At 35.9% G+C, this 20154-nt stretch overlaps 1 protein-coding gene and 1 non-coding gene across 4 annotated transcripts in view; both read left to right on the forward strand.

Moving 5' to 3' along the window:
- Nucleotides 1-20154, forward strand: part of LOC115214974 — a 72542-nt gene that overhangs the window by 44903 nt on the left and 7485 nt on the right. For 2 of the 3 annotated variants that reach the window (XM_036505239.1, XM_029784073.2), the window contains 10 exons: nt 1-141; nt 507-697; nt 3468-3554; nt 4538-4636; nt 8204-8932; nt 11897-11986; nt 12810-12987; nt 15706-15897; nt 18417-18599; nt 19585-19728. The exon at nt 1-141 is cut by the window's left edge and continues 13 nt beyond it. In XM_036505239.1, coding sequence (XP_036361132.1) covers nt 555-697; nt 3468-3554; nt 4538-4636; nt 8204-8932; nt 11897-11986; nt 12810-12987; nt 15706-15897; nt 18417-18599; nt 19585-19728 — 1845 coding nt within the window. In that variant the 5' untranslated portion in view covers nt 1-141; nt 507-554. The other variant, XM_036505240.1, reaches the window with a different exon arrangement.
- LOC115215328 lies at nt 14959-15145 on the forward strand. Its single transcript, XR_003881994.1, has one exon. It is a non-coding gene; the product is annotated as a U2 spliceosomal RNA (small nuclear RNA).

Raw genomic sequence — 20154 nt, forward strand, 5'->3', positions numbered from 1 at the left:
ACTTTCTTCAGAATTGGCGGTTGACATAAATATTTACTTAGATATTTCTAGGACAGTCAACAACAAGGAAAAAAAAAACTAATGTTTTCTGAGAGTAAACTATGCACTGTATTTAATTCAGTTGATATCTAAAATAAACAGGTACTGGAATATTTATAGCATTTCCAACTCTTGGAGACCTTTCACTAGATTTTTACTTATTTCTTGTCTCGAGAGTTTATAAATTCTAAGCAACTCACAGTTGCATTTTTGTTGGTTTATTACAAATAACAGTTTAACTCCTTAAAATTTTTCCATGTGTATACATTATCATAACTTGGTATCTTGAATTGTATAAGCTTTCATTGAAGCTTAGCATCTATTAATGGTTCAGTACATAGTTCCTTATACCTGGAATTGTTACCTGACCCTTTTTTTTCAGTGCCACACCCATGGCAATATATATACATCTCCTCTTAACTTGCTAATGTTAAGGAAAGTATGCCAGTTAAAGTGTTGTTTTCTAGATTCACAGTCCTATTGAATATTTAAAGTGTACTGCAGTCAGTGCCAATATGAGGCCAAGTGGAGGAGTAACATGCCGTCCAAAGGACCGCAGTGGACAACGACAGAGTATAGCGTTCCTAGAAAAATGTGCAAAGGAAAAGGAGAAACTGCAAGAACGTCTAACAGAGGGGATGAAACGAGACATGCAACGGTGAGTATAATGGCTTCTGATAGTTTCATTCTTTGTAGCAATGCAGCTGTTTTTAAGAGATTTTCAACTCTCTTATGTATTATCATGGAAATACATAACTGGAATATATTATTCCAGTTTCTTTTTGTGATAGTAGTAGTAGTAGCAATACCGACAATGATTAGCAGCAGTAGCACTGTTTTTGTATTAATGGTTCTATTTTTATGCCAATTCTCATGAAAATTAATTAGTTCATATATAGTAATATTATTAATGTAATAATATATTAAAATTTAGTACCTAATTAGACAGTTTTGTGTATTTTGAAAATAATTATAAATACCAGTTTTTCTTTAGGTTCATTTTACCCACTAGTGTTTTTATGTCAAGTTATAAATAAAAACAATTGAAAAATTGATTTTTTTTTTTTTTTTTTTAGTAGAGTACATATTAAACTATTACAAGATGAGTGGTGACAGTAACTCTTCTTGTAAAAGTCACCACTCTTCTTGTAACAGTGTATGTGTGTGTGTATGTGTATATATGCACACACATACATGTATATATGTGTGTATATATATATATATATATATATATAGGTTGTGTGTGTATTTGTGTATGTATGTATGTACAGATATATATATATATATAAAACTATATATAGGTTGTGTGTGTATTTGTGTATGTATATATATATATATATATATATATATATACATACTCATGCGCACAAAATATAAATCAAACAAAACCTCATAGAACCTCTTACCAGAATAAAGATTAAGTTGAAGATACTATGACCCAGATGGGATTTTGTTAGAAAATACTGTAAATTGATGGTCAATTGATTTAATTTGATGTAAATGCTATAATTGAAATGTGGGATTTGGTTTTAAAGTGTGATTGTTGGAGGTAACCTAGAAAATTACAAAGGAATTAATGGCAATAATTGTAGATCAAACTGTTTGTTGCTGTTTTGTGTTGATCTTTGTCTGGTTTGTATATAGACAATATTGATCATGGTTCGTATTAATAGCAAGTGATTTTTTTCTTTTGTGTCTCTTTTACTAATGCATGCTTTAAGACAGAGGATGTATATGTATGAGTAAATAGCAGCATATGTTGTTTTGTCGGCGGTGATATTGATGTGTACTCCAACCGGTGGGTCACTTTATCTGCCATTAGAGCCCCATGGTTGAACAGGGATTTTGGTTCTATTGTAACATACCAGTTCATTGCATATTGGCATAGGTGAGCGATTGATTAAAACGATCCCAGTGTTTGACTTACGAGGTCTGATCTATAAGTATCCGGACTGTTGCCATAGTGACGAAGCTACAGCATGCAGAGTGAAGCTGCTTGGCACAGATTGACCTTGATCTCTGCTTTGCATATGCACTAAGTTTCAACGTTCTAGCTCACTTCTACTGTTTACAGCAGTGCTTGGAAGGAATGTGTGTTGTGTGTGATTGTTGCATTGACCATGACACAGAAAGTTGTCATGGCAATACCTGCTCAGAGGCCTACGAAAAGTTGCAGATAGTGTATGGAGAGGAGTGTATCAGCCACACACAAGTGTACGAGTGGTTCAGATGTCTCCAAGATGGCTGAAAAAATGTCAATAGTGACGAATGTTCAGGGAGAACAGCAACCAGCAGAACTGCGAAAAACATTGCAGAACTGCAAAAAACATCGCAGATGTGCATGCAGCTGTGAAGGGAAATCATTGTATCAACATTCATGAGTTATCAGAGGATGTGCAATTTAGTTATGGTTCAGTTCAGTCCATTATCATTGAAGATTTGGGTATGAGACACATGTCTGCCAAGTTTGCACCAAAACTGCTTTAAGCTGACCAGAAAGATCAGTTGCACAAGATCTTCTTGATTGTGTAGAGAATGATGAAAACTTTTTGAAAACTTTGCATAGGCCTCTGAGCAGGTATCACCAAGCTTTTGGCAAAATTTGATGCAGATCTCTCTTCAACTTTCTCTGTTATGGTCAATGCAACAATCATACACTACATACATTCCTTCTAAGCACTACTGTAAAAAGCAGAAGTGAGCTAGAAGGTTAAAACTTAGTGCACATACACAACAGAGTTCAAGGTCAATATGTGCCAAGCAGCTTCACTCTGCGTGCTCTAGCTTCATTACTATGGCAACAGTCAGGATACTTATGGATCAGACCACGTATTTTATAAACTCCTGAAGAATAAAAGGCAAGGTTGACTTCTAATGGGACTTGAACTCAGAATGTAAAATACTGAAAGAAATACTGCATAATATATTTTATTGTATCACTGCCCTAATGATTCTGCTTAATCATGACCTTATTAGTGACAAGTGTGAACTGATATGAAATAAACAAATTTTTTTTATAGCTTTCTTTTGGATGAGAAAATGGAAGCAACATCTCAGCTGAAGAACTTCCCATCTGTGTATAGATGGGAACATTATAGTGTGTGTGTGTATAAATACATGTGTTAGACAGATTTTATAAATCTTTTCATATTTATTCTATCTAATCAGAAGAGGGATTGACTCATAGCTGTAAGGTTTGGGTTACAAAGAAATAAAGGAAATAAATGAAGAAGTTGTCTGTTATTTGTATTAGTTTAGCAGCAATCACCACCATTAATATGCTCCATGGTTTTAGGTTTTGTTTTTGGTACTGGTATTGATCATTTAAGATAACATTGACTTTCTTTTCTTGATTAGTTTGGAACTATTTTCATTGTATGTTTTCCAACATAATTTCTTGGAAATAATATTTTTTATTCTCCTTTCAGCATGTTTGATGAAGCAATCCACCCAGACATTACATTTAATATAGGGAACAATGAAATTTCTGCTCATAAAATCATCCTTCAAGCCAGGTAATTTAAATATAATCTGTTCCTGCACAAAGTTCAATTATTTTAGGAGAGCACTGTATTCAACTACATTACATGTATTATCTTAATAATAAAGGGAGAGGGAAATCTCAGTCAGGTATGGTAGGATTCAGGATTTGAGCTTGTAACTGAAAGGGATGAAACTAACAATGGTAATGCATTTAGTCTAGCACCAGGCTATCTTATGTATCTCTAAAATTATGATATTTATAAAGTTCTTTCAGCTGTATACATTTTACTCCATAAATAGTCGAGTTAAAATTCATGCAGAAAATTTTCCAGTGTCACTAGTTTTGGAAAGTAGTTTTTGTTTTTAACTTCAATGTTGAATATGATTTTTGTTTTTTATATTTTCAATTGAACCATGGTAGAGGTCATTCTTGGAAGCTTTTCAGACCCAGTTACCTTCCTATTCAAGTTTTTCATGCAGGTATTAGCCTACGGGTTCTTTTTTATGCATCACCTCTGAGAGAATCTGCAAAAACCATAGGTGTTGTCCTTCCTTCCATAGTTTATCATGATTTAACGTTCATGTTGACTTGGGTTGGCTTGTTTGACAGGATCTGATTGGCCCAAGGACTCCATCATGCTCCAGTATCTGTTTGACATGGTTTTTAAGGCTGGATTGCTCTTTCTAATGCTAACCACTTTACAGTGTGTATTGGACGCCTTTTTCATGCAGCCACTACTAGTGAAGTTGCCATGTAGCTTACAAAACCATGAAACCTCGAATAAGGAGGGAGAACTTTATGCTAGGAGAATAAAGACTAGATATTAGTAAAGTATGAGGGGAAACAGGCTGGAGCAGAACAGGTTTCTTGTTGTAGAGAAGCTACATAACTACCCACGTTTTAGAAGAGGGGTGGGAGGGGGGAGAAGCTAGAAATCAGTGATGAGCTGATTTATGAAAAAAAAAACCATGATTACTTACTACAGAAAACTCAAATATTCTTTTTCTTTTCCAGAGAAGGAGATATCTACAATCTATTGCTAAATAACCTGGCAAACGATAATTCTACAAATGCAAAAAATGTCACTTACAAAGAGGTCCGTGATTTTTTAAGGTAAGTTCATATGTCAGTTTTATCTTTTTAGAACTGTTTCTAACAAACAGCTGTCTAAAGTTCTTTCTATTTTATCCATTTGCCTGTTTAAATCACAAAGTGACACACTGGGCATATTTCCCTGGTGTCTGCACATCACATATATATTCCCAACTTTTTTTTTTTTTTTCAACCAGAGTAACTTAGTGTTTATGAAAGGAAAGCTTTATATTACTTAGAATTATGAAACAAGAACTAATTAAAAGTCTGCAAACAAGCATGGGCATTTAGAACAAACTTATGAAAATGTTTTGGACTGGAAATGGCTTGATGTGACAGTAAAGAAACTTCCAGATTTATTTATATATAGTATATATATAATATAGAAAAATTGTGAGTTAGAGGTTATGCAACCGTCTAAGGGATAAATGTATCCATAGGTGTGTTACCTCACTTAGTTTTTAACAAGAGCATTATTTGTAATCATAGGGACTTATCTAGCAGTCACAAACAAAGTTATATATTACAATTAACAACACCAGATATTACTACTCGGTATAACTCCTTAACTAACACCTCCTGTCAACTAGTCATTTTACCTGATTATTGCTCTATTCATCTAATTGAACCCAAAAAGGGCATAAAAATGTAAACCTAAAGACTTAAAAAACTTTCCTTTTTTCCTTTTTCTTTTCATTTCCCTTTTTCTCCTATTTATATTCCTCTGATAAACTCTAAATCATTCTGATGATGCTTGTTAAATAGAATGAGATAAATGCAAATTTACTTCAAAATAACAAACCAAAACAGCTGTAAATTTTCTTGAACTACAATTAAGCTATGACCTTTTAATATCAATGATCAACTTCTAATTGTTAATTATTGCTCCATTTCTTTTCTTATATGATGTATAATATAATCATTGCAAAGATAGAAAGTTACCAAGCCTGCTACTAAAATTCACTGATATCAACAGATATTGAATTTCAATATTTTAAATGGTAAAAAGGCAGTAAACTTGCAGAATTATTAGCACGCTGGGCAAAATGCTTAGTGGCATTTCATGTCTTTACATTCTGAGTTCAAATTCTACCAAGATCCACTTTGCCTTTCATCCTTTCAGGGTTGATAAAATAAATGCTAGTTGAGCACTGGGGCTGAAGTAATCAGCTTACCCACTTTCCTGAAATTGCTGGCCTTATGCCAAAATTTGAAACCAATATCTTAAATGGTAAAAATAAATTTCAAACACATTTGTGTATATAATTAGTTGTAAACCTTATATACTAAAAAAAAAAAAATTATAAAAAAAATTAATGAATTAAAACTTAATAAATATTTGCTTAACTAAATAGTTCTGGTAGCAACTGAAAATAATATGAATATTGTTGTAGTATCTTAATAACCTTTTCTTATCCTACAACAAACTTGAAAGATGCTGATATCTTTATTATATTCTGTGCCTGCAAGTCTGTATAATGATCCATGCTCTTTTTCCCCTGCTCTCCCAAATTTTCAAAATAGTCTTTGTAGAATAAAGTATTAATTTCTTATACTAACACACAGCCAGCATTTATAGGAGAGAGGTATGATATTTGAGCATATTTTATCGATCCCTATAGAGATGAAAGGCAAAATGGAATTCCTTTATTTTAATTATTTCAGTCATTGGACTACAGCTATGCTGGACCACTGCCTCAGAAGTTTTAGTTGACCAAATCAATCTCAGTACTTAGTTTTTAAGTATGTTTGTTCTTCTGTTAGTCTCTTAAAAAAAATTTTAAAGATTGCTTCAGTACTGATCTGTGGCTGAAAAATAACTAATGTTGTTACTTTTCAATATTTCAAGCAGTTTAAGGTAGCAAACTAGCAGAATCATTTGTTCACCAGGCAAAATGCTTAGCAGCACTTTGTTTTTATATTCATCATCATCATCATCATCATTTAACATCCGTTTTCCATGCTGGCATGGGTTGGCTGGTTTGATTGAGGTCTGGAGAGCCAGCGTCTGCACCAGGCTCCAATCTGATCTGGCAGTGTTTCTACAACTGGATGCCCTTCCTAACGTCAACCACTCCAAGAGTGTAGTGGGTGCTTTTTATATACCACTGGCACAGGAGCCAGTCAGGCGGGCCTGGCATCAATCATGTTTGGCTGGTGCTTTTTAAGTGCCACTGGCACAAGAGCCAGTCAGGGGGGTACTGGCATTAGCCACGATTGGTTGGTGCTTTTTACATGCCATCTGCACTGGAGCCAGTCAGGTGGACCTGGCATCAATCATGTTTAGATGGTGCTTTTTGTGTGCTATCAGCACAGGAGCCAGCCTGGGGGTACTGGGATCAGCCGAGTTCAAAGTTTACCAAGGTTGACTTTACCTTTCATTCTTTAGTGTTTGATAAAAATAAGTACCACTTGATCACTGGGGGTCAATGTAATAGACTACCCCCTCAAAAAATTGCTGGCCTTGTGACAAAATGTGAAACCAACATTTCAAACAGTTTGTACCACCATTACCAAAAATATAATTGGAGCAAACAATTTCCTTTTCTTCACATGCTTAAAGTTTTCTGGTTTTTTTGTTTTTTGTTTTTGTTTTTTTTTTCACATGTTTGACTCAAAAGAAAGACAAAAACCAATTTTTCAATTTCCGTAAAATCAATATAAATGCTATTGTATGCAATATGTTGAAGAATTTGGCATAATTTCAAATCATTCTCATTTCTTAAAAAGTGATTGATGTTTAAAAAATTCTTTACTTTGGGTATTATTTGCTTAATATTGAATTTTGTGGCAGCCAATATGATATTGTATTTATAGATTTAGATGCCAAGGAAATGAGGTATTGAAGTTTGTGTCAAAAATTTCATCTCATCATGCGGTAAAATAGCTTTTAGTTTTTTATTCAAACAAGATTCTTTAATTGCTAAGATATTTCTTTCTTTTTTTTTTTCCCCCAAGATTTCTGTGTGTAAAATTACCATGTAGGCATGGCTGTATGGTTAAAAAGCTTGCTTTACAATCTTGTGGCTTCAAGTTCAGTCTCACTACACAGCATCTTGAGCAAGTGTCTTCTCCTATGGCCCAGGGCTAGCTAATGTTTTGTAAGTGAATTTGATAGATGGAAACTGTGTGGAAGCTCATTTGCATATACATGTGTGTGTCTTTGTGATTGTACTGTGTCTTAACCCCCACCACTTGACAACAGGTGTTGGTATGTTTACTTCCCCATAACTTATCAGTTTGACAGAAGTGACTGATAGAATAAGTACCAGACTTCAAGAAAAAAAAAGCCCAGAGGTCGATTTGTTGAATTGAAACCCTCCAAGGCTGTACTCTCGCATGGCCACAGTCCAGTGACTGAAACAAGTAAAAGAAGATGCCTTGTCTTACATCAAAGAGGTATATTCTTTGTCTTTGCAAATAGAAGTCTCTATACTGTTTATGATTGGTAACCGAAATTTCCTTTCCTTGAAAATATTCAGTCACTACATTATATTCTTGTTGTTCTTCCTGTTTAGTAATGTGATTTTGTTGCTGCAAAAGTTTTCATTTTACACAATAATTTTGTATTTATCTTTTATTCTGCAGGCAACTCTATACAACGCAGTGTGCTGACACTCTTGTACAAGAGTTTCTCAGGAAACTTTCCAATGAAAATACTTCAGAGAACGACATCCTTGCTGAGTCATCGTGTGTGAATGGTAACCCTGAGGATAGCACAGAGTTGGAGCCGTACTCAGAACATGCTGAAACATCTCTTAACAATGGCTTCCACATTCCTATACAGAGAGCTAAAGCAATTCCCACCAAGAAGTCATCTCCATATTTCCTGTATAATTATGGAGGTGGCAGCACCAGCAGCAGTTATAGCAGCAGTCATGGCAGCAGTGTTACTGAAATGTCTTGTTCTTCTGTTTTATCTTCTTCTCTGAGCAGTGGTAACGGTAGCTTTATTGAGCTAGCAAGACCCAGCAAGAGCTATGGCTCGCACCAATCTGTTGAAAATATCAGCCCTTCAATAAGTCCAGAAGCCCAACGCCAACAGTTCAATGAGATTCGGCAAGCTTCGTTTGTCAATTGTGATACTGTTGTTGCACCACCAGAAGAAACAGCCAAAGATGTACAAGAACCCACCTCAGAAACTATTACAAGTAGTTTATTAGCCTGTCAGCGGCTTCCAGATTTGATTACAACGTCGACCAGTCTGCCACATGAGGCCTGTTGTAAACTTGGTAGTCAGTTATTACGGATGCTTTTACAGGGAACTACAACAAACTGTGTTTTAACAGCACGTACCCAAGACTTTCGCAGTCACAAGTAAGAAATCTAAAAACTTGAAAAGCATAAATGCATTTATAGAAGTTGCGTGATATGAATGTTAGCAAACCTTTCTCTATATCTAGATAGATAAAACTGATTTTCTGTATTTGATGGCGTTAAAGACATCCAGGCGTATTAGACACAGTCCCATTTCAGTTGCACATATTTAGGAAAAAGTGAGTGTAAGGGACAAAATCAGCTTATGGGAAGCCCAGCTTTGCTCATAGGACCCAGGACAACTTATTTTTCCTTTCAAACATTTCTTTGGTAAAAAAGTGTCTTACATATATAGAATTAATGAAAATTTTATTTATAAATTCCCATCTCAAATTCAACATTGCATTTTTTATTGAAAGTATTTACAAATATGCAAGCTTTTGAATTACATGAATATAATTTAATTTGAAGGCAGCCTGTTAATATAAATGATGAGTTGCTTTCCCCAAGTTGAATTGTTGCATGGTTTTGTGTAAAGAGAACAAAATTTTGTTTTAGTGCTTTACTGAGTTATTACAGAAAATATAATTGTTCAGCCTTAAATAATGTTTCATTTATGGTTTTTAAATCATCCTAAGACTGATTTCACTTTTCTCCTTAAATTTGCCCCTACACCTCCCCTTATCCATCACTCCCTGCATCCACCCTTCAACTCCACTCAATCTTTACAACTGTTGCCTCTCTCCTCCTCCCATTTCTTGTCACCTCATACACTCCTGCAAACTCCTACACATCCGTACTCTTAGTTCTATTTATTCACCTTCTACTTCAAGGGGCCAACTGAACACCTCATCACCACTATTTGTCTCTTTGCAGCTCTTACTGATCATTCCATCCTCTCTTCTAAATATGAGTAACCATGTAAGCTCATCTATAACAAGGATCTGCTCTGTCTCCCATCTCTCAAACTCTAACCCCTCATCTCTTAGCCTAAAGCTGATCCCACCCCACTTTCAGCCTTCATAGTCTCTCACAAGCTGCATGGTAACCTCACTATTACCAATTTTTATTAAAAAAGCACCTAGTACACTCAGTAAAGTGGTTGGCATTTAGGAAAGGCCTTCAACCATAGAAACCATGCCAAAGCTGACATGGGAGCACAAGGCAGCCCTTGGACTCATTGGGTTCTGTCAAATCATCCTATGTATTTATTTTTCATTAGCTGGCCTCAAGAAGAGCAGTGCCTTAAAGGTATTTCTCAATTGGAATGTAAGGATATTTCTGTGTGATTAATATCATTGGTGATCAATATCGTTTTAACTTATTGTTGTCAGAGAGAAAGGCATTGGCAGAAAGAGAATACTACAGAGATGAAGTTCTGTGTTTGTAGCATTCAATTGTATTTTGTGTAAAAAGACAGTAACCGTTTAAAGCTGAAAATTTTTCTGACTCTGAAGAAGAGACCTAGCCACTGTGATGTAGTATTGGCTTTGTTAAGTGTGCATGTGTATGGTTATCAGGTAGTTCTCTTGCAGTCACTGGTAATTATGCATAACCAAATGCAGGTAACACCAACCATAAATCTTCCCTAATATCTACAATTCTCATCTGATTTACATTAACTCTGAATGGAGATGGGAAATATCCTGGAATGGAATATGGACATGAATTAATCTTATTCAACTACATCAAGACACAGAAATTAAACCTAAAATAATACTGTTCTTCATTTGTTAGTACTTTCAAGGTTCTCTGCGTTGTTGCTGTTTAAGGTAGCAATTAGCAGAATCATTAGCACTCCAGATGAAATGCTCAATGGCATTTCATCCATCTTTTTACATTCTGAGTTCAAACTCTGTCTATGCCAATTGAACACTGAGGTTAATGTAATCAATTAGCCCCTTCTCCAAAATTTCATCCTTTGTGCCTATAATAGAAAGAATTATTAGTATTATTCTTAACATTTTCCCTTGGTATCTGCTGTTTTATACATTATATATTGGGTACCATATAGACACCCGGGGGAGATAATGGAAATGATGTTCTTTATACATTGGATAATTTATATGTAGGAAGGGCATCCAGCTGTAGAAACACTGCCAGATCTGACTGGAGCCTGGTGCAGCCTTCGGGCTCCCCAGACCCCAGTTGAACCGTCCAACCCATGCTAGCATGGAAAGCGGACGTTAAATGATGATGATGATGATGATGATGAGAAGCATTAGGATTAGGTAATTGTTTTTAAAAAAGCATATATGTGCATGAGTGTTTAATAGAGTCCTACCGCATGGCACCTTGGGCAAAAGTCTTCTACTTTAGCCTTGGGCCAACCAAAGCCTTGTGATTGGATTTGGTAGACGGAAACTGAAAGAAGTCCGTCATATATATGTATATATATATATAATATATATATATATATATGTGTGTGTATATGTTTGTGTGTCTGTGTTTTTCCCCACCAACATCGCTTGACAACTGATGTTGGTCATTTACATCCCCGTAACTTAGCAGTTTGGTAAAAGAGACCGATAGAATAAGTACTTGGCTTCCAAAGAATAAGTCCTGGGGTCGATTTGCTCGACTAAAAAGGGGGTGCTCCAGCATGGCCACAGTCAAATGACTGAAACAAGTTAAAGAGTAAAAAGACAGAGTATAAAACTATGAAATTTAAGGTGATAGTGCTCCTTGCAAAATGTACAATGTCTATTAGAATTATTTTCTGTAATTTTCGTTATTGTTATTAAAGTGGTGAGCTGGCAGAATTGTGAGTACACGGGATGAAATGCTTAGCGGTATTTCGCCTGTCGCTCTGTTCTGAGTTCAAATTATGCCAAGGTTGACTTTGCTTTCTATCCTATCGAGGTTGATAAAAATTAGTACCTGTTGAAAACTGGGGTCGATGTAATTGATTTAACCCCCTCCCCCAAAATTGCTGCCCTTGTGGCAAAATTTGAAACCATTATTATTATTAACAATAATAATTTTATTATTATTAATTTTTTTTATTATTATTTATTTTGTCAGGTGTATTTTAGCAAGCAGATCAAAATATTTCTATTCTATGTTTAATGGATCATGGGCAGAGACAGATGCTGAGAAATTACATTTAGAGAGGTAATTTTTTTTTTTTTTTTTACTCTTTTCTATCTAGAAATTGTTGAAAAATAATTGTATTTAATGTTTAGTAAACTAAGAGGTCATATCCTTTGTAGGGTTTTGTAAAATCTGTTTTATATTTAGTATTAAAGCTATTGATATATAGCTTCAATAACAGACAGTCAGTCAAAATCCATTGAAACAGTTGCAAAAACAGCTTTCTAGAATAAATAAATAAATAAATAAATGGAAAATTGAACTGGTGAGTGTGTTATATCAAAACACTATGTCTCTCCCTAGACACAACAATATATATATATATATATATATATAATTAATTATTGGACTGGCTCTTGTGCTGGTGACATGTAAAAAGCGCCCACTACACTCTCAGAGTAGTTGGCACTAGGAAGGGCATCCAGCTGTAGAAACCAGGGCAGATCAGATTGGAGCCTGGCGCAGCCTCCTGGCTTGCCAGTCCTCAGTCAAACCATCTAACCCATGCCAGCATGGAAAGCAGACGTTAAACAATAATGATGATAAAACAATACAATGTGCATTGTGACCAACAATATATGACATCTGATTGTCTGGTTGATACCATGATGAACTTAATCTATATGTGAACTGTACTGTTTTGTTGTACTAATTCTATTCTAGATAAAATATTTTCTCTAAATGAAGAAAATGTAGTTTTTCTGTACATAGAGAATACACTTTAACCAAATCTATCTTATATTTATTTTGTCTAAAATTAATTCCTTTTCTTTGATGACTTGTATTTATATATATATATATATACACTTTGAAATGATTGCATTTTTCTTTTTCCTTTTTACAGTATCAGTTCAGTTGTTTTGGAACAATTACTACTTTTTCTATATGGTGGTGTTGTTGATCTCATTGATAATTGCGATGTGGTAGAACTGCTGGTAATCGCAGATATGTATGCCATCGATGGACTCAAAGATGTTGTCTGCTTTAATTTGCGATATGAAAAGTGTCACTTCTTTCATAAGGTAAACATTTTAATTAACCTGTTTTTTAAAATTAATTTAACCTTTTAGTGTTTAAACCAGCCATATTTGGCCCAAAATATTCAGTTTTATATTCAAACCAATCAGGTCTGATCTCTAACACCTACCTGCCACACATACAAAATGTCATTCTAAAAATAAACAATAGCATCATCAAAATGCATGAATAATTCAAAATTAATGGGAATAAATAAGCATTACATTTGACCGAGTAATTTGAATGTTAATCTTTTTAATATTACCACTTTACTCTTTTACTTGTTTCAGTCATTTGACTGAAGCCATTTTGGAGCATAGCCTTTAGTCGAGCAAATTGACCCCAGCACTTATTCTTTGGAAGCCTAGTACTTATTCTATCGGTCTCTTTTGCCAAACTGCTAAGTTACAGGGACGTAAACACATCACCATTGGTTGTCAAGCAATCTTGGGGGGGGGACAAACATATACACACACATCCATATACATATATATGATGAGCTTCTTTCAGTTTCCGTCTACCAAATCCATTCACAAGGCTTTGGTCAGCCCGAAGCTATAGTAGAAGACACTTGCCCAAGGTGCCACGCAGTGGAAATGAACCTGGAACCATGTGGTTGGTAAGCAAGCTACTTATCACACAGCCACTCCTGCGCCTACACCATTTACAAAATATAAGGTCCTGTTCCCTTACGGTTTGATTTTGTTAATCTTTGACATAATAGAAAAGTTGTGAGTAATAGTTATTTATTAATGTCAGTGTGCATACTCGACAGAGTGTAAGTGCCTTGACAGAAAAGCTGGATGTAAGAAGCATGAGATGTGGTGTGCAAGAGAGACGTTTGTGCTGGTATGGTCATATGGTGAGAATGGTTGAGGATAGCTGTGTGAAAAAGTGTCACACCCTAGCGGTTGAGGGAACCTGTGGAAGAGGTAGACCCAGGATGACCTAGGATGAGGTGATGAAGCACAACCTTCAAACATTAGGCCTCATCGAGGCAATGACTAATGACCAAGACCTTTGGAAATATGCTGTGCTTGAGAAGACCTGGCAAGCCAAGTGAGACCATAACCCGTGGCCTTATGCCAGTGGTGTAACCAGCTCACTTATGTGTACCTTTCCCTCATTGGACACTAAACTTTGCTTGCGAAGACCTGTTGAAGCAAGTGAAATCAAAATTAAATTCGATGACAGCACCACATGACTGGCATCTGTGCTAGTGGAGCGCTAAGAGCACCATCCGAGCGTGATCGTTACCAGCATCACTTTACTGGCACTTGTGAAAAACATTTGAGTGAGGTGGAATGGCTCCTGTGCATGTGGCACGTAAAAAACACCATTTGAGTATGGCCGTTGCCAGTACCGCCTGACTGGCCCTCGTGCTGGTGGCATGTAAAAGCACCCAGTTCACTCTTGGAGTGGTTGGCATCCAACTATAGAAACTCTGCCAGATCAGATTGGAGCCTGGTGCAGCCATCTGGCTCGCCAGTCCTCAGTCAAACTGTCCAACCCATGCCAGCATGGAAAGCAGACATTAAACAATGATGATGGTGATGATAAATATCACAGTCAATGTGCTGCTTTAAATTTCAAATATTTAGATTTATTATTTATGTTTCTAAGTGTGAACTTCAGTTGCATTACCTGTTACTGACACTTCATTGGGCAAACCATCTATTGTAATAACATTCATTCAACCCAATATTTAACCCATTATTATTTATAGCTTTGTCTGCTTCAAGTTCTACAGTTAAAAAAGATAAATGAATAAATAAAAAATTATTTCACAATCTGTTTGTAAATTCTCATGATGTAAACAAAAATATGATTCTCATGGTAAGAATCTTCTAAAGTGGTTGGAGAATTCTGAAGGCTTGCTTTGGCACAATGGTAGAACATCTGTCATGTTTACAGATGTAGGTTTGAATCTCATGGGCATCCTTTGACTTTTTCTATCTAACAGGTTTTTTTCACCCAATATTTACATGCTTTTATTTATAGCTTTATCTACTTAGAATTCCACCATAAAAATCTGATACGGTCCGTATTTGGGGCTATCGATATTAAACTGATTTTTAGAACGAGGCGAAGTGTTAGGGGCTTGCTCCACATTTGCCACGGGTGGCCTGGTATTGCAGTGCTTCCAGGATTCAGCCGTTTTTAGGCACAGGAGTGGCTGTGTGGTAAGTAGCTTGCTTACCAACCACATGGTTCCGGGTTCAGTCCCACTGCATGGCACCTTGGGCAAGTGACTTCTACTATAGCCTCGGGCCGACCAGAGCCTTGTGAGTGGATTTGGTAGACGGAAACTGAAAGAAGCTCACCGTATATATATATATGTTTATGTTTGTGCCCCCCAACATCGCTTGACAACTGATGATGTGTTTACGTCCCCATAACTTAGCGGTTCGGCAAAAGAGACCAATAGAATAAGTACTAGGCTTACAAATAAGTCCTGGGTCGATTTGCTCGACTAAAGGCAGTGCTCCAGCATGGCCTCAGTCAAATGACTGAAACAAGTAAAGGAGTAAAGAGAGAATATTTATGCTGGTAACTGTGAAAATGCTTGAGCAATAATTTCTACCATCAAATAATTTATCAATAATCATTCTAAAAATAATTTAAATATTTTTTACATACAAAGTAACTTAGTAGTATTGCAGATGTATTGTTACTGTTAATCTAAACATCATTGAATGTATGATTTTTATTTATCTTTCAAGCCATGTCCTGGTTGCATTGCTGGAGTTCCAGAGGTGTTTGTCTTGTCAAAGATGTATAACATGGCTGATTTGTATGAACGTTGCCTTAAGTGGATCAACAAAAACTTCAGCAAAGTATGGCCAACCAAGTCCTTTTCTATGATGCATGACAACCTCATGAATGCGTGCTGTCAGAGAGCAATCAAAGATATGGTATAATGCAACTATTTACTCAGTTTTTTTTTCTTTTGCTGTTTATAGACTTTGAAAGTGTGTGTGTGTGTGTGTCATATATACATATATGTCTTGCAAACATATAAGGGTGCAATGGATAAATTGTTGCCTTTCATATTAATTCTGTGCATTGTTTGTTTTTGATTTTGTCAACTAAACAGTATAGTAGGGTCAGCTGGGCACTATCAGTGAGAAAAACTGCACCATGACTCAGTTCATTTTGCCAGAAATTTGGAAACGACATACTGTAATACTTGGCATTTACTCCGGAAGCTCCAATATGAACAGATGAACACACAGAACAACCGTTGGCTTGCCGTGTCCCTAAAATGTACCGAGAGTGGTAAAAATCAAACATCCAGTTGACATCATGGTATTTGGAGTGATCACTAGTGATGGTAACGTTATGCCTCCATTCATCTTCCCACACAGTCTCAGACTCAACACAAAGGCCTACATCAAGTGCCTGGAGGAGGCAGGGCTGCCCTGGGTCAAGAGTGTAGCTGCTGGAAGACCTATGTCTTGTAACAGGACTCTGCACCATGTCACACAAGTAGGGGAATCCAGTCATGGTTGCCAGACAATTTCTGCAACCACATCACCTTTAACATCTGACCACCTAACTCCCCAGACTGCAAACCCACAGTTGAGGGAGAGACCAACAAAACTCCTTGTAACAACGAAGATGAACTGAAGGCAAGGATTATGGCAGCATTCACCAACTTAAACAAGGAGACAGTCCAGAAGAGTTGCAGGAGATTCTAAAGTCATCTGGAGGCATGGTTGAAGCCAATGGCAATTTTATTGAACAAATTTACTCTTTAGTATTCCAAGTTATTGTAATGTAATTTTGGTAAATATATCTGTTAAAATGAGATGTCAGTGTTATTTTCATTTTTGTGTAATTTAGACAGTATATTCATCGCACCCTGTATGTATGTGTGTGTGTATGTATATATATATATATATATAGAGAGAGAGAGAGGTGTATGAAAAGTTTTCAGCCTTCATCAGAAGTCTTGTACCATGTTTTATTTTGTTGAGGCTCAAGACTTTTCATACACCCCTCATATATATATATATGGTATCATGTCTTGTTATGCTTATGATTGATTTACTGCAACAGTCAATGCATTTGTGCAAGCATATATTTCTTCCACAACACCATCACCCCCCCCCCCCCAAAAGTCACAGAATGACCAAATGGATAAGATATTGAACTCTCTAGTTATTATGTATGAGTTCAAATCCACTGCTGGATTTATTTTGTTTCTGAGCAAACTTCAGTTCACCTCTATTGAACTTAGGTATTAGTTTATCTGGAAAGGCTCCTTGATAAACTGGCTTTCTTTCCAGTGGAATATTTCTCTTACATTTGCTACATGTCATGAAAATAGACTTGTCATCAGTGTCATTTTAATGGTCACTTCACTTTTCCATACTTGCACAGGCTGGATGGAGTTTATTGAGGCAGATTTTCTATGGTTGTTGGTGACAAGAAGCCAAACATGTTTTTGCTGAATATCAGAAAGGAATAACATTAATTTACAACAATCATGAAATGTTAATACAAGGAGACATAAACATACATTCACTCACTTTCCCACACGTATGTACATATATGTAATAAATACACACACACACACACAAATCCACTCACAAGGCTTTGGTCAGCTGAGAGCTATAATAGGAGACACTTGCCCAATTTGCTACAGAGTGGGACTGAATCCCAAATCATATAACTGGGAAGCAAACTTATGAACCATATAGCCAAGCCTGTGCCTATAAGTGAGGTCTTACCTCACTTAAAAATCCCCTTTGTTGCTGAGATGACTTTTACACCCTTCCTCCCTATGACCTATTACACTTCTCTCTATTTCTACACTTCCGATCTGAGCTATAGATTAAAACACTTGCTGTTGCAGGTTTTGTGTTTCTGAATTCTATCTACAGTTTTCTTTGATAGCTTGTTCTATCTTTCTTGTTATTTAAGAAAATATGATAACTGATAAACATTTTGCACTTACCATATTTTCTGGTGTAAAAGTCAGCACATTATATAATAATATTAAAATTGAAATTATTGTGTATAGTGCTCAGATGCACTACAACTCATTAAAGGTCATGTACAGTACATAGAATTATGTACAAAAGTCAGGAAAGTGAACAGTGTATGGGTCATGATAGACATCTGTGCAATCGTTTGGAGGGGGCTATCAGGTGTAGTGTTGGTGAATTTCAGGAAGCATGGAGGTTTTAAAGGATGCAATGTCTATAGTATAAACATCCAAACATCACTATTTTTACAAATCCTACTGTATTTACCATGGAATTTTTGGTCTCAAAATTTTGACTTGTATTCCAGAAAATATGGTAGAATTTTTTAATACAGAACCTCATCAGTTTCCTCTGATCCTATTATTTTGCTTTAAATACACTTTGGTTTATGTTATCATCTGTGAATTTCAATAATTTTCTTTTTATTTTCCAATCTGAAGACCTGTGAGAATGTTCTTGAAGTCATAATGGAGTGCCAGAAAATATCCAGCTGTTTACCCCGCCTCAAGTGGTCAGAACCAGTTCTTAATGTTGTTACTCAGTTGATGGATGCTGCTATTGAATTTATTGGTCAACATTTTACTAGTGTTATTGCTAGTAAGCATTTCATGTCACTAGATCAGGTATGCTTTTCAGAAATTTTATCTTGCTTTCAATCTAAATTCTAACTAAAGATGCTTTCTTCTTCTGATATTCAAATTGACACATCAGATTTTTTATAAAACCAATTAACTGTTGCATTTTTGGCTTTTTTTTTTTTTTTAGAACTTTTTTAAAGAAACAAAACACTTTTATCCATATGCTGGGACATTAATTTTACTGCTGTTTATGAACAAATATTTGTTTACATCTTTTATAGGACTGTGGCTATGTTGGGGCACCACCTTCAGTTTTAGCCAGGCAAATCTATCCCAGTACTTGTCTAGCACCTGTGTCGGTGGCACATAAAATCACTCACTACACTCTCGGAGTGGTTGGCGTTAGGAAGGGCATCCAGCTGTAGAAACACTGCCAGATCTGACTGGCCTGGTGCAGCCTTCGGGCTCCCCAGACCCCAGTTGAACCGTCCAACCCATGCTAGCATGGAAAGCGGACGTTAAATGATGATGATGATGGTACTTATTCTATCAGTTTCTTTTGGTAAACCACAGAGTTACGGGTATGTAAACAAATCAACCCCAGTTGTCGAGCAGATAGGAGGTCTCTCTCTCACACACACACACAAAACAGACTTCAACACAGTTTCTGTCTACTAAATTCACTAAGAACTCTGTCATTGAATTCCTGTAGCCTGGTGTTATAGTAGAAGACACTTGTCCAAGGTGAACTGAAACCATATATGATTGAAATAGTTAAAAGGTGGGCAGCTTTGAGTATGGTGTCTAAACACCTTAAAACTGTGTATAACATATTTATCACTATATTCATCAAAGATTATGGATGGTGTCGGCATCAGATTAAAGAAAAATTGAACTAATATTGCTTATAGTTTCATCTATTTTTTATTGTATTATATTAAAAAAGAAAAGTAGTTTTCAACAATATCAAGAACATTATAATCTGCTTATTTTCATATTGCTTACTATTTTTGTGTTTTATTGTAATCAGATAATGGCATGGAGTATGTCTCTTTTGGATGAAGTATTTACTATGGTTATAAAATCTCTGCCCATGGAGAAAGCTTGTCAGACTTACCTGTCTTTGAGCAGACTTGTTGCTCATGCTGAAGACCCAAACTGTGTTTGGACTGAGGTACGTATATTGTGTTTGAATAAGTGTGAAAGAGAAATGATGGCCATTATATTTTTACAATGGAACAGAGGTCATGCTGGGGTACTGTTAGTGTATATCAGCCAGCTATTTTACATTGCATGCAAATACACTCAAACATGTTGCATATAACTTTACACGATTAATACAACAGACGTTCAGATGAATGTCTGCAAGTCAGTGATTGTTGCAAAAATGTGCAACAAGATGGGAATGGATCATTTAATTTAAATGAACCCCTGCTAAAAGCATGTAAAGTCTTGGCAGAGGTGTTAAACCTTGTGGTGCATTGGACATACCTAATTCAAAATTTAACAAGAGTATTCAGAGAATGCAAATTTCTGCCAAGGCAACACCAACATCCTCTCAACAATTAGCCAGAGATGATTTTTAAAGTGAAAATATCTG

This window comes from Octopus sinensis, linkage group LG8 (assembly GCF_006345805.1).
Source record: "Octopus sinensis linkage group LG8, ASM634580v1, whole genome shotgun sequence".
NCBI lineage: Eukaryota > Metazoa > Mollusca > Cephalopoda > Octopoda > Octopodidae > Octopus > Octopus sinensis.